The sequence below is a fragment of the Engystomops pustulosus genome, chromosome 3 (genome assembly GCF_040894005.1).
Source record: "Engystomops pustulosus chromosome 3, aEngPut4.maternal, whole genome shotgun sequence".
Classification (NCBI taxonomy): Eukaryota; Metazoa; Chordata; class Amphibia; order Anura; family Leptodactylidae; genus Engystomops; species Engystomops pustulosus.
Window position 1 is genome coordinate 129868086 of NC_092413.1, and position 19145 is coordinate 129887230.

Here is a 19145-nt window from a genome sequence, read left to right on the forward strand (position 1 = left end):
TCAGGTTTTACGCAAGTGTTATATATTGTCACTAGATGTCACTCTAGCACTGCATATCTGTGTATCCAGATCGGTTTAACTGTTAGTTAACAGATATTGTAGAGGAACAACCATGACATGATTTCTGGCTTCTAACATGTGTATTCTCATTCAGCAGTACTTGCGGTAAGAAAGATGTATATATTATTATAAACTTCATTATCATTCCATTTGCATCTTCCTGGAGCTATTCTATTCAAGCAGTTCTTGTATTCATTATATGGGGCAGCACGGTGGCTGAGTGGGTAACACTTCTGCCTTGCAGCACTGGGGTCCTGGATTCTAATCCACCCAGGTCAACATCTGCAAAGAGTTTGTATGTTCTCTCCGTGTTTGTTTGGGGGTCCTCCAGTTTCCTCCCACACTCCAAAAACATACTGGTAGGTTGTTTAGATTGTGAGCCCCATGGGGACAGGGACCAATGTGTCATGCTTAGTGCAGCACTCCGTAATCTGTAGGCGCTATATAAATAAAGAATTATTATTATTGTTCATTGCTTACTTCTCTGGAGTACACTTTAGAATGTCAGTCAACATATATTTATGTGTATGGCCAGCTGTACACATTAGATTGTTGGCTGTGTATGGGCACCTTAACATAGATATTTCCCAGGAATATCCATTGGTAGCTGACCTTGATCACAGATTAATAGCTTAAAGGGAACTTGACATGTAGATTTAACCCACATGTGAAATATATGACAACCAAAGATGACAACTTTTGTAGGGCTAACCCGCAATCTAATCTGTACCATAGGAAAGAAAGATATGAATAGAAAGAACATTCTGAACAGGTACAGACTGGTGGTATGCATCCCAAGCATAGGACCCCCATGACCTTATATAGATGTCCTGACATATCAAATGGATTGGTCATCAATAGTCATCAATAGTAGTAATGCAAAACACTTGTTTCGGGATGTTCTATATACTGGTACAGTATTCCTAGAAAAGCCATTTGATGAATGAATCAGTCTATCATGTTTGTAGTATGACTGCTACTAATCACAGACATGGAGGACTGTAGCCTCCTGGGCAATGAATACTTAATGTATTAACATTGAAACCTCAAAATAATAAAGGTTAAAGGAAATTTACAATCAAAATCCAGCATGATAAACTAGGGCCACTTACTCATAGATCCAGGCACTGTGACTGTGGAAATCTTCTTATATTAGTTATCCATGGCTTTACAGACACTGAATCACCCTTCCTTCTGCTCCCTCAGGAAGCAGAGGGATGGGGGGGGGGGGGGGTGAGACAGTTTAACAGTCTGTAAACCAGATCACAAAGGGCTAAGGTAGCCCCTCAGGCTCATAAGCATATTTTTAAAAGTTGATTTTAGAAGGAAGGATGGCATAGATAACAAATATTAGAAGATTACCAAAGTAACAGTTCCTGGAGCTATGAGTAAGTGTCCCTGGTTTATCTTCATGGATTTTGATTGGAGAGTTTCTTTAAATATTAATACAAATGGTCCACAGTGGGTTATAATATAATGATGGGTTAATATTCAACCTTTCAAATAGCGGGGTTGCACCTTATGGAATTTCTATGACATACTACACTATACAGTTTTCACGACTGATTATGAAACAGTACCGATGAGTGAGGAGATAGGAAACACACGTTGTGAAGTACTGTTATTCTAAAGTGGAATTGTAGAGTTAAATCTTCTCCTCACACAGTTCGATACCATATGGCTGATTGGAAAAACAATAAATGGATACCTATTGGTCTTCCACAAATGGAAGAGAGAATTCAACACAATAGCACAGAGACCAAAGGTCAAGATAAAAGAATTTTGTACTTTATTTTAATTTTAAATCAAATAGTGATGGTAAAATAACAAAATAACAAAACACTGGTGATGAATGGTACAACCCCAAGGGGGACACAAAAGAAGCTGTGGCCCAGGCAGCAAAAACATCACAGTAAATACCTATGAAGTAGCAGCAACTGTGGCTATGCCATTATGTACATGGGAGCTGTAAATATGCAGTGCAATAAAGTTTGTAAATCAGTAAAGTGCATGTGCATATAAGATAGATAGATATGGTGTATCTTACCCATGTATGAGGATGATCGTTGCCTGGGTTGACAGCGCCCCGACGCGCGTTTCGGCTGGCGTGCAGCCTTCGTCTGGGGGTGGACGAAGGCTGCACGCCAGCCGAAACGCGCGTCGGGGCGCTGTCAACCCAGGCAACGATCATCCTCATACATGGGTAAGATACACCATATCTATCTATCTTATATGCACATGCACTTTACTGATTTACAAACTTTATTGCACTGCATATTTACAGCTCCCATGTACATAATGGCATAGCCACAGTTGCTGCTACTTCATAGGTATTTACTGTGATGTTTTTGCTGCCTGGGCCACAGCTTCTTTTGTGTCCCCCTTGGGGTTGTACCATTCATCACCAGTGTTTTGTTATTTTGTTATTTTACCATCACTATTTGATTTAAAATTAAAATAAAGTACAAAATTCTTTTATCTTGACCTTTGGTCTCTGTGCTATTGTGTTGAATTCTCTCTTCCATTTGTGGAAGACCAATAGGTATCCACTATACAGTTTTCAGACAAGGACCTTCTCTGCGTGTGGGAAGGGTCCTGTGTAATTTATCTGGAGGTTACAGACATCCCATATCTAAGTAGCTATAACCCAGCTCATTACACTTTGTTCATTAAGATTTACTGCCACTTACTTTTCGGACAGTGAAACAAATGGCTTAAGGTAACACAATTTATTGTGTGTCTTCATCCCACCATCTGTGACTTATTTAGCCGCAGAGACAAAGTAGTCTGGGATGAGGAAGCAGCAAGAAACTGATGTCATAGCCTTTCTGTGCCGGGCTATCATATTTCCACTCAAACTAATACAGCATGTCGTCTCATTTCATAAACTCCTGTAGTCATAATCTTTTAATAGGTGTGAAGAAAGGAACCCCAGATGGCTCTCCAGCATCTTCTACTATGAGCACTGTCACACTTAGGTTATTTGTGCTGGAGAGCTTTGCAATGACCCCTATATGACTAACCTGTGAATGATCTATTACAGGGTGGCAATAAAAGTACTATGTTGTCAGTGGGAAACCCTAGAGATGTCTTCCATAGGTATAACTTGAGTCTCCTGGACCACAGTTCAAAAGATGGGACATTGTCCGACACCTACCGTGCACGATGTATACACCAAGTGCAGATGTGAATGCTATACATAGATAATCTACAAGTCATATCCTTCCCTCTAAAGAGCATGGGATCACTGCCGGGACAAAACTAGGAAAGCCCCATAGCAAAATTTTGGTAGGGCCCCCTTCACTTGCAAATACATCACAGGCTGAAATGTACATCATTGTGTGTATGTTGGCAGATAGTGCCCATATATCTGCAAAGAGTTTGTATGTTCTCTCCGTGTTTGCATGGGTTTCCTCCTGGTACTCGGGTTTCCTCCCACACTCCGAAACATACTGGTAGGTTGATTAGATTGTGAGCCCGATTGGGGACAAGGATTGATTTGGCAAGCTCTGTGCTGTGCTACGTAATCTGTGTGCGCTATATAACTAAAGGTATTATTATTAATTATTGTTATACATCACCAAACGCATAACGCTTGCCACTGATGGTAGGCAAAGAGTAGTACTTTACATGTATTTACCTCCATAATTATATCTTAAAAGGAACCTGTTATGGTTCTTTCCATGGGCGCATCAAAAAAAATCAAACATTCATAACCACATCATTCTGAATCTATTGATGCCTACGCATTATGGCAAGTAAAGCTTGCAATGGCTTCACTACGAGAGGAGATGGGAATCTGATGTGCCTCATTGGACTCATATCTAGATGAGAATAAATGTTTGGTTTTTTAATGACCTGTTGATATAGGGTCTGAAATGGACCTGACTGGTTCTCTTTAACTTGTTACAGGCTAGAGGATGTCTGAATACAGAAATGAAATAACCATTGATTGCTGACTAGTTTGGGCTGTCTTTCACTGCTTACCCCTCTATGTAATCTCTCAGCACATTATACAGGTTACTATTCATGCTGTATTGTTTTTTATTCTGATATATGGATTGACTGTACCATTGTACCAGCACTGTCGCATCCTGTGTCGCCTCTTCATAGACTACAAGTTCTTACGAGCAGGGCGCACATTCCTTTTGTGTAAAATGACTATTATTGCTATGATGTGTCTTATTTTGTTTGTATATGTACCTCATTATCTGTAAAGTACTGCGGGATAAATAAAGATTATTATTATGGCTCTGTTAATTGGTAGAGAATTGATTTATACAGCAATTAGTTACCTATGGCTCTAGAGAACCAGGTTGCTTGTCTGACTCCATTGATATCCGTAGGGTTGCACATGCTTAAGTTTATGTATGTAAAGTATAGCATTCATAGCAAACATTATGGCAAAAATGATAAAAAAAAATTTGTATTTGTGACACATGAATAAAAGAAAGTGTTAAGATATAGCCTGCAGGCACATTGGATCCAAAGTCTCCTTTACTATCTTACACAAACTGAGTGTCATTATGTGGATGTACAGTGTTTAACCTCTCACCCCCAGCTGTTCTTATACTGCCTGTACATGGCACATGGCTGACAAGCACCTACTAATTGTATGATTTATGTTACAGATCACCATTTACTTCTGGTTGTAAATGGTAAAAGATAAATAACTCCGATTACAAATATTAGACATTGAAGGTGTGTATGAGTAGTGAGGGCCATGTTCATTCGTTTGCATTACATTGCAGATGGTATCCCTTTGCTTTACTCAGCCGGTATACCTTTGCCTTTAGGTAAGATGTCTGAAAGTGAGTAGTGTCTGCACCCAGAGGGTGTGATTGATTTACATGCAGAGACAAAGCACGCAGGCCTCAGGTGTCTGTTAACATGTGTTTTTTACTGGTTGTCACCTGTATTTGGCCATGTGCTAATATTACACATGGGTGTGTGTGTCCTCCAGACATGGGCTTGTCTGCATTGCTAGATTAATAAATACATGAGAGTATAAAGTACTGGCACAACAGATTACAAAGGTATCCTTATATGAGTGGATCTGAGGCACAATGTCCAGGCATTCACACAACTGGGGACACTTGGGCTTTTCAAAAGCACCGAAATGTGACTTTTGGGTGCCTTAACCAACTGGATGTTGCTTACAATCTGACACAAGTGACAACTGAAATCTAAAGCCCTGGATATCATGGTTAGTCCTCATGCACATGCAGTTTGGGGATATGTGCTACCTGTTGTTTCAACAACTGGTACATGTCCCCATGTATTTCTATGCTCATACACACAGCCATGGTTTCTAGAGACCTGTGTATGAATTTTTTTCTACTGTCAATGTTGTGTGATTGGACCTAATACGCCAAAAACACACCGGCCACAATCATAGGTCTGTTGTGTGATGTGAATGATATGCACAATTTGAGATAATAAACCACCGGACTGAATAATGTGAAGTTACTGGAATTCTGTCACTACCTGGGAAGTAAACCACTAAATGCAAGAGTGTAAAAAACTAGACTGTCACTATTCTTACCACCAGCACTACATGTAGATCCTTCTGTGTATTATCATTAACCATAGACACAATATTATGCTAAATGCTTGCATGAAAGAATATTTGAATATTTCAAGTTTAATTTCTAACCCAAATGTTGCTTAGTGTTGAAGTCAACCCTGGAATTAACATATAAACTTGCATAATTATACCCCAAAACATTTGGGTGGAGGCAGCCTTTATGTTTGCAACGAAGGTAAAGTAAGGATAATCTTCCAAAGTATGAGCTGAGTGATGTAGTGTGGCAGGGAGTGGCATTCTTGATGGTCTGTAGAAAAGACTCAGCTCACTCAGACTTTCAGGCAATAAGAGGGAAACAACAAGAGTCTTTCAGGTGGGGTTACTCCTTATCTGCCTCAGTTAAAGATTTGATGGATAAAATCAAATATTACATTTATCATTGAGATATGAGACCAGATAAGGGGAAATCATTTATATACTCTTTGTAGATCTTTTTCAGGGAAAGTTTTAAGTTTTACATTCCCTGCCTGCCAATGGAGTTGAAGAATGCTGCTGCTAAATGATACCTTCAGCATGTTATTGAAGATTCCCTAAGGCTTTTATTACAGTGATGACCTTTAGGGCTTGAAAGGGTGTCCATCATCAGGTCTCTGACTTTTATTCTATGTGCTATAAACTTTAGTGGAGCTCCAGTGGTATAATTGCTTCATATATTGTCTAAAACAGTTTGTATATGGGTACAACATCCCATATATTACCCAAAGTAGCAATAATCATTATGAAATGATGAGCCACATTGCTTTGTAATGGAACAGTACAGTAATGGAAATGTGCAGGATAAAAATGATGGAAAAGTAATACAGAAATGGTAAAAGATGGGGAGACCCACAAATGCCTGGACATCACCTTATCCTACAGGCATTTACAATGTTCTGCTATAGACAAGCTTTATGGAAAACTCTTTGTGGCTTCATGCAAAGTAACTCTTCAGATGTTTTCAATAACTATACCAAGTTAAAATTACTACTACTTTAGTTCATTCATTTAATTCACTACTACAGACAGTCCCCTACTTAAGGACACCCGACAGACAACCCCTAGTTACAGACAGACCTCTCTGGATGCCTTTACCTTAGTCCCAGACTGCAATGATCAGCTGTAAGGTGTCTGTTGTGAAGCTTAATAGATAATCATGGGTCCAATTACAGCAAAACATTTTGAAACCCCAATTGTCACTGGGACAAAAAAAAATTAATCTAGAGTTACAATTAGAAAATTTACAGTTTCGACTTACATACAAATTCAACTTAAGAACAAACGTATGGAACCTGTCTTGTATGTAACCCGAGGACTGCCTGTATAGCAGTAATAATACCCCATCTACCTTCTGGCATGGTTTTTAATGAAAAGGCTGGGGGCTTCAATTACCAGGGGGATTAGGACCCCCATCTTCAGGCTGCTTAGAACTGTATAAACACCTATAGGACACCTATGGCTGAGAAGGTAGAATACCTTAGTCTGGAAGTGTGTCTTACTTTGTTTGGGGCACTAGAAATGCCAATGTAGCTGATGTGTGCTGCAAGGAATAGAAAAAATGAATTACCTCTTTATTCACATTATTATGAAACACAACATAACATGTGATATAGGATTGGAGCATTAGAAATATCATAAAGGGCACATGGATATGCCCTCTGTTTAAAGACCAGCTTCACAAATTTGAAACATAGTACAATGAGTAGATTTCACCTGAGGGAGTTGGAATTTGCTTCACGTTTGTCAATCAAAGATGAGTACTTGTAGCTTTCTATAGTTGTTACCACAACCAGATCTGATCTGCTGCATTCAGACAAGAGCTGCAGACATTTACACTTTGTGCAGAATTCCCTGGTCCCTTAGACATAGGAGACCAGTCTTAGAATTAGTGTTTGCCATGGAGAGGATTAGGAATCAGTCATTATTTACCCATTGAGAATTGGTTAATATTATGTGTTTACTTTGTACTCTAGTAAATAACATATACTGATATCCACATGCAGTCTAGCAATAAATGGTTAAAAACTGACCTCCGAAATAGTTATCTAAACACCATAGCAAGGAAAACTTTTTGTGTGGTCAAACCTTGACTGGAGATGCACATTCCTGTGGGATATACGTTATCATGGTTTTATCAACAGGCGGTGAAGTCATTTCCTTCTCAGCAGTGTCCACTGAAACCAAACTTTTGTGGTCACAGATCCCCCTCCCTTCTTAATCATCTTGAAGGACAGGGATATTATGTACACTGTATAAATGATAAATGGCCAAAAGAGAGCCTGTCATTATCAAGTATGTTGTCTGATAGCTGAGCTCACACGTTCTCTTTGTGCTAATATTATAAATTACATGTTAACTCCTATCACTTTCTGTAAGATTTTACTCTCATTTAAATCACTTAACCCATTTGATCATCTCTGACTGGCTCCTAGAGGACCAGGCATGGCCATGTCTAGCTCTCTCTTGATCTATCTATCTATCTATCTATCTATCTATCTATCTACCTACATATGTATAATCAATCCAATCCATCTATATATATAACAAAGCTTTCTACCTCTCTCTTTATATGTCTCTCTCTTATTATCTAGCTAGGGTAACTATACGACTATCTATGACCAAGGTGTCTACCTACCTCTTGATCCATCTCTTTTTTATTATCCATCTGTCTCTCTCTCCAGGCATTGTAACTGTGGTAATCTTTGTTATCCATGACCTGCTGCCTTATAAAAGCAACTTTTTAAATTATGCTAATGAGCCACAAGGGCTTTGGAATGTGTTACCAGAACCCCTCTGTGCTGTAGCTTCACAGGCTCTCACTGTGTGCAGGATCAGGTCTTCCCGTCCCACTGTGTGGGATTACAGCAGGCAGAAGGCAGGGGAGATGCTAAGGAAGCAGGGTAACAGCCTGTGAAGCTATAGAATGGAGGGGCTCTGGTAACCGCCCCCGGAGACATTCTGTCTCATTAGCATAATTTTAAAAGTTGATTTTAGAATGGAGGAAGCCATGGATAACAAATATAAGAAGATTACCACAGTTACAGTGTCTGGATCTATGAGTAAGTGTCCTAGGTTTAACATCTTTTTTTCATGCAATTCTCTGTGTTGATCTATTTATGTATAGCTCTCTATATGTATTCTCTTTATATTTATCTAGATGCTAAAGCAAACCTAGATTAATGCAACAGTTTTCTGTAAAAGATGCTAGTATATATACAAGCATTGCATCTATGGATGCATTATATTACTGTTATGGTTTCTCGGTATACATGTATATGTAGGGCACATGAATGCTTGTGTCCCTATAAATGTATTAATTTATTGTTGTCTATCTTTCTAGCTGTCTCTATTATCTACATATCTTCATCGATCTATCTATCTATCTATCAATGTTCATATATTGTAAACTCTAGCAAGCAGGGACCTCACTCTTATTTTTTCATATGACTATATTATTCCTTTTATTTATTTATTGATTTATTGATCTTTAAAGCACTGCATAATATGATGATGCTATAAATTATTATAATTATATATTATTATAATCATCTTTCTATCAGTATTTACTTATCTATCATTTAGCTATCTACCTATAAATTATCTATCTATCTATCTATCTATCTATCTATCTATCTCTATCCAGCTGTCTAAATCTATCTCTCCAGCTTCATATTCATCTGGATGAACATGCAGCTCTCTCTTTAGATGTGTAGGTACCTCTTGAAATTACAAGCCATAGCATTCCCCCCTCCTAAATCTATATATCTTCACTATATTCATTCTGTCTTCAATAGACCTTACCCCCAAATAACTAGGAAGCACTATATAAATATGTGTTTAAGTGAAATATACAGTAAAATCTATAAAGTGATAATCATAGCAGGCAATCCCTACTAATTCTTAAATGGGTTGATATCATAATTAGATTTCCATCAAGCTCACAACTTAGGAACCTTTATCTGCACTGACCCTTTACGTAACAAAATGTGGAGAATTATTTTGTAGAAGCAGATTGGAACAAATGTCTATAGGGCTTTTGTTGGTTAAGGCATACTTGGAGTTATAGTTCAGGAGCACAGGAATTGGGAATGATGAGAAGGGAAGGAGGGTTTTCATTGGCTGCCTGCTATATAGCAAGGATCCCCAATGCTCCATGCTGCCAGCTAACTAGAGGAAGTGAATGTCAGGTTTCTGGGTCGGTGAAAACTCATTGAGACAACTAGGCTGCGAAAATCATTGCAACTCCAAACAATTTACGTTTTATTGGTTCTACAAATGTTCTCAGCTCCTGCCAAATAAACCTACAAGGCAGAAATAATACATGGAATAGGCAGACAGTTACTTCATGGAAAAACCGCTGGAAGTATCCAGAGCACCCAGGACCTCCGAGTCCTCTCTTCCCTGCCTGTAACACAAAGCACTTGGAGATTAAAGCTCTTCATTTTCTTCCCTCATTGTTCTTCCAGTTTGAGAAATCCCTTTGTAAATTTGCCAGGGAAACCTAAAAAAGCTTCCAGCTTCCTTCCAAGAGTGGCTGCTCATTTTGGCTCTGAGAAGACACAGAGGACCCCCTGGCACTAGCTCTTGAACAGTAATCATGGATAAAGAATTTTGAAAAGTATGTGGAACTTTCCAAAAAGTAAGAGTCTCCCCCTTTTTTTCCAGCCCTCCCTCCCTTCACCTTCCCCCCATACAGAAGCATTGCATCTATCACCCGGTGGCAGTGGTCCACCTTCTCCCTGCTGTTTCGTAAGAGCTTGAGGAGTTTTGGGAACAGCCCTCTCATAAGGAGCAGATTGGGGAGAGGCGCTTCCCATTTGAAGGAAGACAGTCCTTAAGGAAGGAGCATCTTTGTGAGCCTGCAGGAGGAGGAGGAGATCCTGAACATCGCATCCAGTGCTGGACCGCAGGAGACCAGGAGACCTGAGTCCTCACAGCCTCATACTGAGCAGGTTGGGCAGTAGACAGCACACTGCTATTCCCTATCATGCAGTCACTCTCCTCCTGCTATTAGCTACTTGTCTCTCTTATTAGCATGAACAGCTGTTGGCTGAGGACCTCTCTATCATCATTTTCTTTGAAAGACTTGAAATGTGCTGTATAGTGATACTTTATATGTCTTTCCTGCTTTTTCTGAACTCGTTTTCATTGGTTAACCCTTGCTCTGCTAGAGAGATTTGAAACTGCTACTTTTGCTGGCTAAGAGTTAAATATTTCCATATGGCAGCCAAATATTTTCAGATTGTCTCTAAATCATACTGAAGTAAGAAAGTAACTGTGTTATATAGATAATGCACTAGACAGTGAATAGCTACAATGTATGAAATGGATGGTCTGCTAAGACAATGGACTTGTCACTGATGACAAAGGGGGGCAGTCAGCTGAATTGTGAGAATAGCAAGGAGTGGATGTCAGTTGCCTCCAGGCGCCCATGGCAACAGAGGTGTTAAAATGCAGGGATCATATGGAAGATAACTTTGGAAAGTTTACTTGATTTATTGTAGGATCAGCAAATGTCTGTAATAAAGAGCTGACCGTCTGGAATTCCTCATGCATAGACTCATAGACATGACACTGCAGCCAGGGCTGCAGCACCTGAGTGGAAATTCATATGTAAAGAGCAGCCATGTGTTTTATGTCTTTCTCTTATTTTATAGCAATTCCTTTTATTCACTATTAAAGTCATTATAGCAATTCCTTTTATTCACTATTAAAGTTAGTTTGTATAAAAACTTTCCATTATGGATAAAGTGCAACTACTTTTGTAGGTTTAGGGGTAAATGAAATAGCTTGCATAATATGCATAGCCTAACAAATTCTTAGCTGCCTAAAAAGGAAGGAATATAATATCAGTAATGTCTGTTCACTGTTACTTTGTTCATAAACTGGGTATATTGGTGCAAGGAGATTTGGAGCCAGTAAGAAGCAGATTCTGAATGAATGTCTCAGAATAGACTTCCTTCTATAAAAAAGTGCTAAAACAGGTATAAACCTAAAGGAAAGTGTTAGACAGAAGGCAAAGTCATCAAGAGGAGCTTTTATTTGTTCTAATACTGACGTGATATTTTTTCCAACCACTAGGCGATGTGGTGAGTAGGATAGAAATCTTCTGTGATATATGATACCTGTTCAAGTTCACTTCCAAACTTTAGAAAAGAACATTAAGCAGCTGAACGTAAAACAGTGAATGGGGATGTGTCATATTGTAAGGAAATGCTAATTTCTTAGTCTTTGCTGCAAATGCAGACTTTTGTGACTCAATTGCTTTGGGAGTACTAAGCTGTAGATAATGCTGTCTACCTATTATGGGGACTGTTTCCCTGGTGCTCTTGTTTTGACTATGTTTGTCTTCTGTAAATTCAATTACCCTATTAACTGATATGTACAGTTATGTTTTATGAGGTTAGATCCTTTGATTTCTAGCTGCAGTTGAATGTGTTTCTGATTTTCCTAACTTGAAAGTACGTGGGAATATAACTGAAGAAAGTAGGAAGTGTGCTTTGCTCTGATTCTTGGAAACACTGGCAGAGTTTTAGGTATGGTCAGCACAGAATAAATGAAGCACAGCTCACTTGTATCCTGTGCCAAACAGCGTAAATGTAGTGTAAAGGAAGCTTTGGGACACATGTCTTTACTATCCTGGTAATGGCTTTTGCACTCACTACCTAGCATAGCCTTATTGTGTCTGCCTGAATGATTAGAAAAGGAAACCTAAACTGTGACCCTTAATCCTGCAAGCTCTGCTTTTGAGCAGCTCCTAAGACTCCATCTGTGGCAGCAATCATGGTGCTTTACAATCCTTGGATGACTCCCTTGTGGGCATTACATCATGGTTGCACTTTTCTTAGGGTCCAAAGGGTCCTTAACCGCATTGCTGCTAGTAGGCTCAGATTTCTCAGCTAGTTAGTAGTAGAATGGAATTCATCATCACCACTGGCAGACTTTCCATTGTCTCAGGGAGTCTAGCTGGAGTCCAGTGGCCACTATGGAGCTGCTGTACAAATGTTGCTATCTACCTTTCTCTTGTTGAGCTGTTAATTGTTTGAACACAACTATCTCATGTTTTAATGTCCAAGAATTTTCAGGGTTTTTTTAAAAGAAATTCTCAGATTTGTCATTAACACACATTGTAGATGGCTAGATTCTATGAAAACATGTAAAGAAATATAATCAAATACAAAAGAATATGAATTTATAGTAAAATTATCTTCCTAGTAAAGCATGATTGGCTCCTAATATATATATATATATACATATATATATATATATATATATATATATATATATATATATATCGGAATTTTCGAAATGTAACCATTTAGTTAAAAAAAGTATTACCTTGTTTTATGATCCTAAAACCTCCAACTGGGACATGAGATGCGCTTGTTTGCCCCGATATCTTTTTACCTATTAAATTAAGTCTGGATATACGCTTAAATACAGTAGCAGGGGGATGAACACTTATTCGATTGATCGCTATCTACCTCATACACATGTACACCTGGAGATTTATATAACTTGGAAAATAAGACTCAGACATATTGAAATGCACCAGCCTGAGCCTATTCTCTTTAGTCTCTGCCATCTTGGCATTGGCTGCCCAATCAGCCCCCATAATTGATAGGTTCAGCCAAATTTAGTCTGATGTTTATGGCCAGCTCAAGGGGTCAACCCGTTTGGGGTCTTTTCTCCCCAGCTGCCCCATAGAGTCTCATGGTTCACCCTATGGTGTACAAACCCTTACCTATCCGATTTCAGTATTAAATACAATTTGATAATAAGCTTTAAAATCTCAGATACTAGAATGAAGAACATCTGAGGTAATGGCTTCCTGCAGTCACTCCAGCTTTATGTGAAGGGCTGGAAGGCATAGAGATGTAATGTGCTTAGTCACCAAAACTAAAGTGGTTAGCAGTTCTGTAGAACTGGATAACCGCACTCCCTTCCCTCCTGTAGAGGATCACCTGGCTATGATTACTTAGACATCATAGTCAGGAGCTGTAAAAGTCAAGTTGCCACAGGCTGTGGATCTCTGGAGGGTTGTGGTAGTCTGGTCTTGGCTTTAGGTTTAGCATGTTTTAGATTAGCCTGAACACAGTGGGGCTCATGTATCATTCAGTGCAGACAAAAGAATGCTTCAAGTAAAATATAATACTGAAACATATAACATATTTATTAAGGCAATTCTTTATCAGCTCCGACATTTGCTCAGTTTTGTTACAGGAAATAGGCCAGAGTATCCTGTCACATTGTGTAACATACTTATCAATGAAATGTGCTATAGTAAATGGAACATAGCTGGGCAGTAAGTCTTCATAGTCATTGACAGAACACTTTCTTAACAGACATCTATACTCTTTACAACCACTCATGTACATAAACAAGTCAGTAATACCCATTAATACATTTACACATATCTGATATGTATGGGCATCTTTAAGTATCATGCACATAGAGGATGGATTCTCATCATTATTAAACTCATAGGGGGGCATTTATTATTGACTTTCCAACTTTTTGCCTTCTTATGCCTGTTGCACCTTATTTATGAACTGTCAGCATCACAATATTTGTCCTTTTGAGACACTCACCTTTTCTTTTTTTGGACACCATTTGAAATCCCAACACGTTTCCTGCGCTTCTAATTTCCCAACACTGTTTTTGGCGCAATTTTTTGCGTACACTTAGAGCTGACATCAAAGTGTAAAATTGTGTTTAAGCGCTCCCAAAACACTGGCCCTGCACCAAAATTGATAAATGCCCCACATAGAGAGGGTACATGCCTCTATATGGTACAAATGTAGTGGCAGAATTTTAGAAAGCTATTCAGAATCTTTTTATGGCATTAGATGAAGCATGTCTAAGATCTTTGTATAAAATTGGAGACACACAGAGGCATATTAGAAACCCATTCACTTGTTTGTGTACCTTACATAGACCTCTAAAGTGGCATGGGGCTGTAATGGATGCACGAGTCTCATGGCATACCATATTGTGGGGGTATTCATGGGAGATGCTTTCATGGGAGATTATGTCTCATAGAGCCATCATACTCATGGGTGCCTCTGGGTCCATAATGCAGATTAGTAAGAGCTTTATGTGGTGAACTGTGGGGTCCATGCCCTCTGAACCCTGTCCATGAACCCTGGCAGTGCCATACAACTGGCTTTTAAATTACTTAATGTAATACAAAATGTTATGCAAAATTCTCAGATATATGCTGATATCAGATATAAAGGTCAGGCATGTTGTCCTAATACTATTAACAGTACAGGTTACAATTAGAATTCATTAGCATACACTTAGTATTCATTGTCTGCAGCCAGTCAACAAAGGCTACCAACATTGGCATATCTGTGCACAAATATCTAATATCTGTACTTTTATTTCACAGTATGTTGCAATACAAAACATTTGCCAGAAGCCAAAATCTTTAAACAATGATGACTTTCCTAGTTGCAGGTTTTTTCTGGCCAAGTGTTATGTAATATATTTTTACACAGTATCTTCAAACTATGGTCATTTTATACTGTCTAGAGCCTATGGTCTATCTATCTGTATATCATTTGCATCTTGCTGTTTACATATGATCTGTTTTATTCCAGATCCATACATGTTGGTGTAAACCAGAGAAATCAAAGGAATGAAAATTCGGCTCTACTCTGCAGTGACAGCACTATGTGCTGTCCTGCTATTATCTTCCATAGAGGCAGAAGGTAATACATTCACTACTTACCAATTATTTAGTCTACAAGGTAATAGGACTGTCAATTTTTCTACTTCTCTTTCTTTTCTACTTTTCCCTTTCTCTTCTGTTTGTCTTTTCCGTTTGTCCTTTTCTTGTGTTCAAATTACACATTTCCCCCCAAACCACGTCAAGACTGTACTCAATGTACTGTATATCAATAGAAAGGCACTTGGCATTTGCCCACCCCTCTCTTCAAGACATAAAGACTTGGAACGAAGAGCTTGTGTAAGCATGAAGTAACTATATTACAAGCCCTCCGGCACTGGCACACCTCTCCTGCCTGGCACTTGTGCAGTGTGAAACATCCACATTCAATAAAAGGTTTATACAATGTTTGCACATGTTGTAAAAAAATGATTGTTTATTTATTTCCATTTTGTTCCAAATGTTAATTAACCTTGTGATAAGACACATCACCCATACTGTTTGCGCCTTATGGGCAGAGTGGTTTAGTAGCAGAAGCAAAGTAAATTTACTGAATATAGTATTTGTCAGTGATGTCCATTGTTTCTAAATAACTTTTGTAAAGCTGAGACATTTTATAGTTAAACGACAAAGCTATAGGATATCCATTAGCCCTAGAGAGACTTTTTATGACTAATGGAGAGAGAGAGAGATATGTAGTAAAACATTTTTTTGTATGTTATTAGTAAGTGCAGTAGTGAAAAATGGCTCAGCTGATTTGGGTGTAACCTTAATTTACCATATAGCACACACTATTCCTGGGCAACGAGAGAGACCGAAAATTCGGCATACAATAAGTTTTGGCACCCAATATACTAATAAACAGACTCTCTGTAGTCAAGTGGGGGATTTTAGCCTAATACTGCCCACCTGACAGTAGAAAGCCTACTTAGCTTGATAGGTGCACAAAGATTGCCCAGGAACTGTGAGGGCTAGAGAAATTTTACTTTTTTAAGGATTTGAGGAGCTGGAACATGTAAAGGGTTCTCTTTACACAAGAGATAATGGTTTCTGCATTGCAATATGTTCACATCTCATTTTTATCTTGAAAAAAAGGGATTGGAAAACCTAGTTTGACCTCTAACTCACTAAATCCATTAAAAAAAGATAAAAGAGCATATTGCTTTTCAACAATCAAATCCTATTGTGATGGATATCACTGTATGGCATGTGAGGAAGGAGTTAGTATAATAAATACATAGGCATGTATATTTTTATGTTACATAACATATTTGTAAAATACTTGCAGTTCATTCAGATATAATTTACACTCTTTATATTTTAGGGACATTTTTATTACAACCAGAAATTTACTTACCGTATGTACTTTTGTATAAGCCGACCCGAGTATAAGCCGAGACCCCTAATTTTACCATCAAAAACTGGGAAAACCTATTGACTCGAGTATAAGCCGAGGGTGGGAAATGCATTGGTCACAGCCTCCCCAGTATGTATACAGCCTGACCCCAGTAGTATACAGCCTGCCCCCAGTAGTATACAGCTTGCCCCCAGTAGTATACAGCTTGCCCCCAGTAGTATACAGCACTGCCCCCAGTAGTATACAGCAGCCCCCAGTAGTATACAGCCTGCCCCCAGTAGTATACAGCACTGACCCCAGTAGTATACAGCTTGACCCCAGTAGTATACAGCACTGCCCCCAGTAGTATACAGCTTGACCCCAGTAGTATACAGCTTGACCCCAGTAGTATACAGCACTGCCCCCAGTAGTATACAGCACTGCCCCCAGTAATATACAGCCCCCTCAGCCTGCCCCCAGTAATATACAGCCAGCCCAGCATTAAAAGAAAATAATAAACTTATATATTCACCCACCGGTGGCCCCGACCTGAAGCGCTGCTCCCCCGATGTCCGCGCGGGTCCTCTTCTGGCTTCGGCGCCCGTCTTCTGTCTTCACTAACTTCGTGCCGGGCGCCGCCATTGATCTTCCCTGGACGGCGCCTAGTATGACGCGCCGCTGCTGACATCATACTAGGTGCCGCCTGGAGGGCGCCGAAGCCAGAAGAGGACCCGCGCGGACATTGGGGGAGCAGCGCTGCAGGTCGGGGCCACCGGAGGGTGAGTATATAAGTTTATTATTTTTTAAAGATTTTTTATGACTGTATGACTCGTGTATAAGCCGAGGGGACGGTTTTCAGCACATTTTTTGTGCTGAAAAACTCGGCTTATACACGTGTATATACGGTATATAAATATCTGCTCATTCTAAGCTAAGGGATGCAATGTGCAGCCCTACTGATCTATCTAATACACAGAAGACTGTCAATTACTGATTGTGATCTCCCAGTGGACTCCTGAGACCTGAATAGAAATATTTTTGAATTAATAAATAAAAGCTATATCTAAATCTTATCCCACTAAACAATACATTAAACTGCTCAGTTACTCATGCCCAACAACATCCTTATTATAGCTAAGCTTTGAAAAGTATCAACTTCTTTTTTGGCAGTGTAGGAGCTAGGTTTTCTTCCCTAGATCTGTAGTTCCCTTCCCTTCCATCACCACTCAGTATCTGGGGCAGAAGTATATTTTTGCAACCTTAATTCTGCCCTGATTTATTGTATTAAAAATGAATATTTGCTACAAGACCATAGCTGCTTCTCTACTATTAACAACTATTTCAGCAGTATCTTAATAACATACAGCCAGTAGTACAGTACACATTTATCTACATGTTTTTGGTTGCTGCCTTTACACATCTCATCCAGTTTTGCGGGTAAAGCCAAACAACTGTCTCATGCAAGTGGCCAAAAGTCAGCAGATTCTATTGCTGGCCCTTTATCTAAGTGAAGGAATGAGATACATCCATTTTTGGCAGTGACTTTGAGATGCTGCTGAGCTGTGTGGTTTCTTAGACATGGTATGTAGATGATAATACAGTACATTAACACAACATAGAGCATATGTTTATATAAAGAATATTTCTGGAATGTTCTAATAGACTTTATTAGTAGAGCCACAATATCTTTAGTGAATGCTTGTCTGTAAGTAATCACCCATTGTAGTTTTATCTTATCGTATGCATTTTAAGTTCACCTATTCAATAATAATATTCAGTACTAATTTCTTAGAAAGAAACCTCATTCGCATATTCCTCCCCAGAATTCCGAGCAGAGCTTACATGGCCTGCCATGACAGTGTCTACATTGATACATAGTACCCCTTACCCAAGTACTCTTGTTGGGCATCCTCCACATATCACAATTTTTGGTGTCTTTAAATGCTTATATTCATTGAATATTTTTCCAACATTTTTGGTGGGATTTTCATTTTGTGAAATATAAAGTACATGAAAAACATATATGAGGAAAACTTGGCATAGCATTCACATGCTGTCTGTTAACAAATACCAAGAATTGTGTACTGTAGACTTGGCATTAGTTATCCCTTGCAGTTTAAAGTAGTTTTGACCTAAAAAACATGTGAATCCAGTCTTCAAGCTAGTGGGTGTGCCATTTTATTTTTCCTAAGGCATGTAATATATATTATAACATATTTAATACAGATTAAATTCCTAATTAAAGTACACTAATAATTTTTCTTCAGGAAGTAATTGCCAAATATATAATTGAAAGACTCTTTAGGCGAATCTTACGACTTTCTGCTTATTCAGAGATAAAGGCCATTTATTAATGAGGAGAGTAATTACATGAGTCTGTCAGTGCATGTATCTCATATACATAATACATCTCATAGATAAATAGGGAAGATTTTGTGTGAGATGTTCATAAAGTGATTTATGTACAGGTTAGGGATTGTATAAATAGGGTTATCAAGCAAAAGAGGACCCGT

At 38.8% G+C, this 19145-nt stretch overlaps 1 protein-coding gene across 4 annotated transcripts in view; it reads left to right on the plus strand.

The window, feature by feature from the left end:
- Nucleotides 1–10352: 10352 nt before the first annotated feature.
- COL12A1 (collagen type XII alpha 1 chain) overlaps nucleotides 10353–19145 on the plus strand; it is a 124320-nt gene continuing 115527 nt past the window's right edge. For 2 of the 4 annotated variants that reach the window (XR_011854222.1, XM_072142113.1), the window contains exons 1-2: nucleotides 10353–10575; nucleotides 15229–15339. Coding sequence is in view for 3 of the 4 variants with exons in the window: in XM_072142113.1 (XP_071998214.1) it covers nucleotides 15267–15339 (73 nt within the window). In the remaining variant the exon portion in view is untranslated. The remainder of the gene's footprint in view (nucleotides 10576–15228; nucleotides 15340–19145) is intronic. The other 2 variants (XM_072142112.1, XM_072142115.1) reach the window with 2 other exon arrangements.